Below are 7,670 nucleotides of genomic sequence, written 5' to 3' on the forward strand. Positions count from 1 at the left end.
TTTTGATCCCCCCTATGTTAATCACTTATTGATGCTGTTTTTGAAGTATGAATAAGTCAATAAGTAATTTATTCCATTGAAATATCATTGATGTATTATAGAAAAGTGATTTATCTTTTTATAAATGACAAAAGGCACATCTGCCTCATTTTTGCTGTGGTATCGTGATACTACTCAGAACCGTGATACTTTCACTGGTATCCTACCGTGGGTCCCAATTTTGTTACCGTGACAACACTAGATGTCACAACAATTCCATTCGGAGTTGCGCAGTGAAGCGGCTCTGGTGCCGCTTAAAAAAGTGTTCCCCCACTTCTAATTTTACAAATTAAGCACTGGTTATAGTACAGCGGGATCCCCCAACCATCGCTTATATTTATAGTTTTTTCGGTCTTAAATTCCATTCAAGGTGGCATTAAAAAGGTCTTAAAAAGTCTTAAATTTAACTTACTGAAACCTGCAGATACCCTGGTCATCACATAACATCTGTGAGGACAGTAAGTGCAAGTGGCTGATAGACAGCCCTCGACTGTTTTACTTGTTGCCGTGGAAACGTTCAACTATTGCTGCTGTCATATACACATATATGCTATATAAGTTGATGAACAGTGCCTACTCATCTGTTCCTGCAGACAACAAAATATAAATCCCATGTATAACCTTTTTTTGTGACTAAACAAAAATGTATCAATATATCTGTGTACAACAGGCTACACACATTCAAAAACAGAAATGTTTGTAAGTAAGGACAGGACTATAACTCAATAAAGGAGCAGCTGCAGCAGTCGGCTCATCTCACTGTGTTGCAGAACAGTCACACACACACTAACACACATCACATTAGCCACAACTGGCTGCACTGTGGGATGGACAATTTTATTTTAATTCAGTTTCTATTGATGCACTTATTTTAACATATTTTATTTTATGACTATTTTAATACCACTGTGTTGTTGTTGTTGTTGTTGTTGTTGTTGTTGTTGATGATGAGGGGAAGTGTGGTTGTTGTTATTTGTCTTTTATGAGCTGCTGGACAGTTCTTTGTATTCTATTCTATTCTATTCTATTCTATTCTAAGTTGGGCATTACTGACATTAGAAGACATTCTTTTGTTGTTTTTCGGCCAATTTTTTTAGCCTATTATTACACTGCGCGGCCTGATAGGCTGCAATAATAAAATGCATTTTCAGTCCCTCTACGGCCTATACTTAAACATATTTCTGTATCATGATGTTGATGTTGAATATTATTTCTGGCCGACACAATTACAAGTAGCTTTTTAATAGGCCTATCAATAACTCCTTTAAGGTTTTTTTGTTTTTTCCAGCAGTTGAAAAACCCACCTCACGTCCGTATTGCAATGAATAGTGGGTTATTAAATTAGTGAAGTCTGCACTCCAAGCAGACTCTCTGGATGTTTTCAGAAAGTCTGCTTGAGGCCCCTTACTCCCAGACTTCCCGGGAATGCACCTCCAAAGTCCGTGAGTCTGCAACTGCAGTGAAGTGTGGACAAATGGATTCAGCCCGACAGTTTCCTGACAGTTTCCAGCAGCCTACAGGAAGTTACAATTTATGTTCATGTTTCAACCTCCTTTTACATGAATTCTCATGTAAATCAGCATCATAAGAGTTTGCTGCTGCAGAGCAGACCTGTCCCCTCAACTACACAGTCTGAATAAATTGTGACTGACCATAAGGTAACTATTTTCAGAGAAAAAAAAAAAAACAAGACAATAGCTTTCATTAAAGATCAGTCAGATACAGTCAGGGCTTCACATCTGTACAGATGTTATTTTAACAATCCTCACATCCCACTGACCACAAGTCTTTGTGATGCTAAGTACTTAAATACTTAAAACAGTCCAATGTTAATATACAGTAGACTACATATAGTTTATGATACAGTTAAAATGTCAAAAAAAAAGAGTAATTGTACATTTCGTTGGTGTAGACTTTGTAGTCTTAGTACGTCATGGCGGTTCTCACATTTCATAGAGGTGCATTGAGCAGCATTTACAAACCTCCTATCCAACTGCCCATTTGCGAATGCATAAACTACAACTGCTAATATATTGCAGCTCACCTGGTAGAACACGTTCCATTAAGGTCAAGTCCTTATTGCAGTGGCCCGGACCCTTTGCTGCATGTCATCCCTTCTTTCTCCCCTGCTTCTCCTGTCTCTCTCTCTCCCTATTAAATGAGCAGAAATGCCAAAAAAAAAAATCTAAAAAGAAAAAAAGAGAGACCCAGTCCATTACAAATCCTCATGCCTTTTTGGTTGTTACACCAAATGTGGAAATCCTCCCGGAGAGAACCTTGTACTCTCTTTCAATTACAGTAATAAAGCGTTTGTTCAACCAAAAATAATTCCATTTTCATTCCCTTAAGGGACATTCTGACTGATAATATAATTCTGTAATACCGTGAAATCTTGATATTTTCTGAAACGGTTATTGTACCATAAAAATCTCATACCGTTGCTGCCCTACATGACGTGAAACTAACTTAGTCTCATGTTTGATAGTCAGACTGATTTAGAGTTAATTGGTTTGGTAGTCCTACAGATAGTGAGAACAACCAAAACAAGTTTTATGAGCACTCCAATTAATGTTGGCCTACACACTGATACTGCAGCACACTGAAAGAAAGGATCTATTTAATGCGTTACATCTGCCAAATTAACAAGAGGGGGAAATGATGTACGACATCTATTGCACGTCTGTCCGTCCTGGAAGAGGGATCCCTCCTCAGTTGCTCTTCCTGAGGTTTCTACCGTTTTTTTTTTCCCCGTTAAAGGGTTTTTCTTGGGGGAGTTTTTCCTTATCCGCTGCGAGGGTCATAAGGACAGAGGGATGTCGTATGCTGTAAAGCCCTGTGAGGCAAATTGTGATTTGTGATATTGGGCTTTTTAAATAAAATTGATTGATTGATTGATTGATTGATTGAATTGAAATAATTAAGAATTTGTCATGGCCGGGCTTCGGGCCAATTACAACATCATTACCTCGGACACGGGCCGGGCTCTGGCTTTTTTTTTTAACCTGCCAATTAGAGATGTGTGTTTGTGTTTAACCAATTTAAACGGCAACAGCTGTGCCTCTCCCTCTCCGCTGCACGTCACTCATCACATTTTACTGATCGCATTCGCGCGTCCAGCCCACAGGTCCCGCCACAAACATGGACAACATAAAGAAAAAGATTGAAGATGGTGAACTTAAGACGGTGAGCAACACCAAGGGAAAAGCTCAGTATTGGACAAAGTTTAAACTTGTTACAACCCTTCAATGTGAGCCAACCGGGTTTGTTCAGTGCAGTCACTTCAAAAAACAAAATAATCAACCCCAAAAATGCTTCAAACACTTTTCTAAATAATCTTAATTTTGAAAGGAAACAAAATATACCCACTTATGCCATTAAAAGTGCTTAGATAAGGTCGGAGGTCTAGAACTGCACATATGTGCAGTTATAGACCTCCGACCTTATCTGGGTATATTTCGTTTCCTTTCAATATTAAGATTATTTAGAAAAGTGTTTGAAGCATTTTTGGGGTTGTTTAATTGATTATTTTGTTTTTTGAAGTGACTGTGCGCGATGCAACTGCAACAGTGCGCAGCAGCCACAGCAACAGTTGACAGTTCTCATTAAATAGGAGAATGCAGTCATTAAGTTAAATAAATTCATATTTAACTTTATCCTTTCAATCAAAATATAATGAATATAGCTTAATACCACGCTAGAAACCCCAATTAAACTATTTTGATGTCTGCAACATTAACAGCTTACATGTTGTTATGGGAGGTTTAAAAAAAAAAAAAAAAAATCAGGTTTTTTTTTCGGGTTCAGGCATGAGAATTCTGAAAACCTGTCGGGCCAGGCTGGGCTGGGGCTCCACCCCCTCAGGCCGGGCCCGGGCCCAGATAATAGGCCCGTGCAGGGCACTACCTGTGCTCTTGGTCCTCTGTCTTCACATTTAAAATCTCATGTAAAGAATCTTGGTGTCATCTTTGACTCTGGCTTTAAATTTGATAAACAGATCAACTCAGTTGTCAGCTCAAGCTTCTTCCATCTAAGATCCATTGCAAAACTTAAATCATTTCTGTCCATAAAAGATTGAGAAATTCTGGTTCATGCTTTCATCTCCTCCCAATTAGATTATTGTAATTCCCTCTACACCGGCATCAACCAGTCAGCTCTGTCACGCTCGCAGCTCGTTCAGAATTCAGCACCAAGACTCATTACTGGTACGAGGAGAAGTGATCACATTTCCCCTGTATTGGCCTCGCTTCACTGGTTACCTGTAAAGTATAGGATTGATTTTAAGACTCTTTTATTTGTTTTTAAAGCACTGCATGGAGCAGCACCAGATTATATTTCAGAACTCATCACTCCCTATTCCACCTCTCGTCCCCTCAGATTCACTGACAAATCACTGCTTTCTATCCCACTTACAAAGTTAAAAAGCAGAAGTGACAGAGTTTTTTCAGTTGTTGGTCCGAAACTGTGGAACAGCCTGCCAGAAACAGTTAGATCCTCACCCTCTTTAAATATATTCAAAGCTCTTTGCCTTAGCTTTTGGTGATCATCATGAGAACATATTGTTTGATATTCATCTTTTTCAGTGAATTTGCTCAAGGCGAACTCTACTGTCTTGGTTGATTATTTTTCTTGTTGTGCATGTGAACTATCCATTGTAAAAAGCACTTTGGTCAACGATTGTTGTTTTTAAATGTGCTCTATAAATAAAGTTGACTTGACTTGACTATGTGGATACACTTGGCAAGGCTAGCCTGGTTGTTAATATTGCCACAGTGATTAAGACGTGCATTAAATTTAAATAAGTAAATATTAATGTAAATAAGTGCATAAAAAGCATTGAAATAGAGGGGCAGGGGGGTTGTGGAAAAAATCCAGGGGAGAATCCCTCCGGACCTTCCAACAGAGGTCAATGTAAACTTTTCATAAGTTTTGTGCCTGACATTGACAGTGTCAGTATATGCATGCAATGTATTTAGTTCTCTTGTTCTAAACGTGGAAACTGTGAAACATAATCAGATGTGCAATTTGACAGATTTGTGTATTTGGGGGATTTGATGCTAACATATTGTTTGCATTGGGCCGATATTAAGCCAACCACTGGACTGGTATACCAGATTTTGCACACTTGATTCAGCAGCTGCTCCTGAGTGGAACATAGCAGACATATGTATATGTTTATGCATATACATTAGTTCTGCCTGTGTAGTTCCACCTTGGTGCATGTCTATAAACTGTAAGATAGTCTGGCCATTATGAGTTGAATGGAAAAATGCAAAGTGAACTTGCTTGATTAACCAGTTGCGTTGTGTGCCACATATCTTATGAAAGATACACTGCAGGTCATTTAAAATTGGTAAGCGGGCCAAGAATGGCCCCCAGGCAGGACTTTGGACAAGCCTGACTTTAAAGATGGACGAGTACTTGCTGTCTTCCTTGGTTTGTAGGCGACTTTTTAAACAGAAAACCCACATTTCTTTATAGTGATATTTAACCTACTGGAAATTGGACATTTATTAGAGCATAATACAATTAACAGCAAGTAGGTTGGTCATTTATCTTTATAGGTGTATAGAAACTCCTCATTTTAACTTCATTAATGAGCTGTTCCCTGTCAGTTGTGGGGCTTTCAATGCAGGTAACAGGAATAAAATACCTCTGTTGTCGGCTTCATATCCTAAATGTCCAAAATATTACTCACAGTAGCTCCATTAGTCCGATTATCAACATACTGATATATTAATCATGTTGTCATATTGCTTATTACTAATGCAATACAAGTTTGATTTAGTGCTGTGATGCCATCAGCACAGGTTGCTGATATAGGCATATCATAATTACAAATACTGGTTCAGCGTGTTTGCATAAAATCAAATTGGGTGAAGCTCCTACACCGGACAGGAAAAAACAGAAAATCGATGCAATTCTACATACTGTAGCACATTCTCCTTGACCCTCTGTCTTCTGTTCAAAGTATTAGCCAACTGAAGTGAAAAGTGTGCTGTGGAGTCAGGGTTAGACCAGGGTTAGGCTAAGTTTAGGGAAAAGGTCAGGGCTTAGAGGTAAGGGAATGAACACAATTCAGTGGATTTTCCTCACAAGTATAGTAATCCAAATTTATGTGTGTGTCTGTGTGTGTGTCTGTGTGTGTGGGGGGTTGGTTCATAAGAACCGGTTCAACTGCCCGTCCTGCTTTAAGAGCTACAGAACCATGCTGGACCTGGCCCAGCACCGCTGCAGCGCCGCGGCCAAAAACCAGGTTGGTGTGAGCGTGAGTGAGCGTGTGTGTTGTGTGTGTGAGACAGAGTCAACAGATGAAACCATAGCTGTGAGTAAGGGCCAACTTGTTTTAGACGTGATGGTCAGGAGCAAAAACACTTTCGATTGAGGCTGTCTGAAATCAACATGCTTCAAACTGCTTTTATGTGGCTTTTGAACAGGAAATGATTGTCATGACAAATTCTGGCTGCAAATGTTTTCCCTTGGTGCTGTCTCAGTGTTACTGCATTGATGGCAGTGTTAACTTGACTTTGACATTCAAGCAAGGACAAACTGTTAACGACTGTCAGAGCAGGTCTGACAATTACATCTAAAACCCATGCGCAAATAAAAATTTCTTCTGGAATAATTCCAACTAATCACTAACTACAACATACAAAATGCACAGAGAATGGGAGAAGTGGAGGGTGTCAAAAGGGGCCCACAGCTCATTTTGCACCAGTGAGTTATACTGGCCCTGACCAGTAAACACATGTTTAAGTCCACAGGTCTTCACTTTGTTTGAACAGATCAGTTTATTAAAACCACTTATTTTGGAAGTGAAAAGTAAAGGTTAGATTGAAGGGCAGATCTTAATAGGTCCCCTCTACCACAATTCCAACGTAAGTGATGGGGGATAAAATCACAGTAAAAATACATCCCATAGTTAAGCTGAGGCTAATATGACGTAGTCTTTTGTTTGTTTTTTTTCTCTTTTTTTTGGGACAAAATTTCTGTTTTTTGAGGGCTACTCTTAAATGTCACCCAAAATGTATTTTAATAGTCCACTGCATTTAAAAGCACTTTTTATTTCAACTGAAGTTGTACGTGAAAATGCAGCTGATGAACTTGTTTTCACTTCCAAGTTACTGTTCTAAACAGCTGGTAAACTGGGTTTGTTTCAGTCCCTATTTATTTTTTGGTCTGTAAAATTAAATTATTTCAACCCGTCTCCTATCGTCCTAAATTTGTTTCAAGTGACTAGTGACATAGAAATAATAGTTAGCATGTTAGCCGTTAGCCTAGATACAGCTGGGGCGCATTAGTAGCGTCAGACCTGTTAAAACGTAAGTGAACGGGCAACCTTCAAGTGCAAAGTTAGTCCACTAAACAAGCTTTTTTCCACCAAGACTGCCTTATATCATTAGGATAAATGTCAGAGAACATATAGAAAACGACATGTAAACATGTTGTCTTACCTTACCGGTGTGGTGTCGTGTTTGTTTATCCCTCTAGCTCTGCTTTCCAAAGCGCGGCTGAAATATATCTTGCCAGCTCTAGATAAAGCCCAGCTGGATGCTAACGTTACTCCAGGTGGAGGTGTCTCGTCCTCAGTCACATCCAGACCTTGAAAATAAGGCTGCAACCGGTCCCATTCC

General features: G+C 39.2%; 1 protein-coding gene across 4 annotated transcripts in view; it reads left to right on the top strand.

Annotated features, from left to right (window-relative positions):
- The window catches only part of LOC126406104 (zinc finger protein 646-like), a 48,285-nt gene that overhangs the window by 31,978 nt on the left and 8,637 nt on the right, over positions 1–7,670 (top strand). For 3 of the 4 annotated variants that reach the window (XM_050070278.1, XM_050070280.1, XM_050070279.1), the window contains exon 4: positions 6,203–6,292. The exons of the other annotated variant lie outside the window; for it this stretch is intronic. In XM_050070278.1, the coding sequence (XP_049926235.1) occupies positions 6,203–6,292 (90 nt within the window). The remainder of the gene's footprint in view (positions 1–6,202; positions 6,293–7,670) is intronic. 4 annotated transcript variants of the gene reach the window in all.

Source organism: Epinephelus moara, chromosome 18 (assembly GCF_006386435.1).
Source record: "Epinephelus moara isolate mb chromosome 18, YSFRI_EMoa_1.0, whole genome shotgun sequence".
Classification (NCBI taxonomy): Eukaryota; Metazoa; Chordata; class Actinopteri; order Perciformes; family Serranidae; genus Epinephelus; species Epinephelus moara.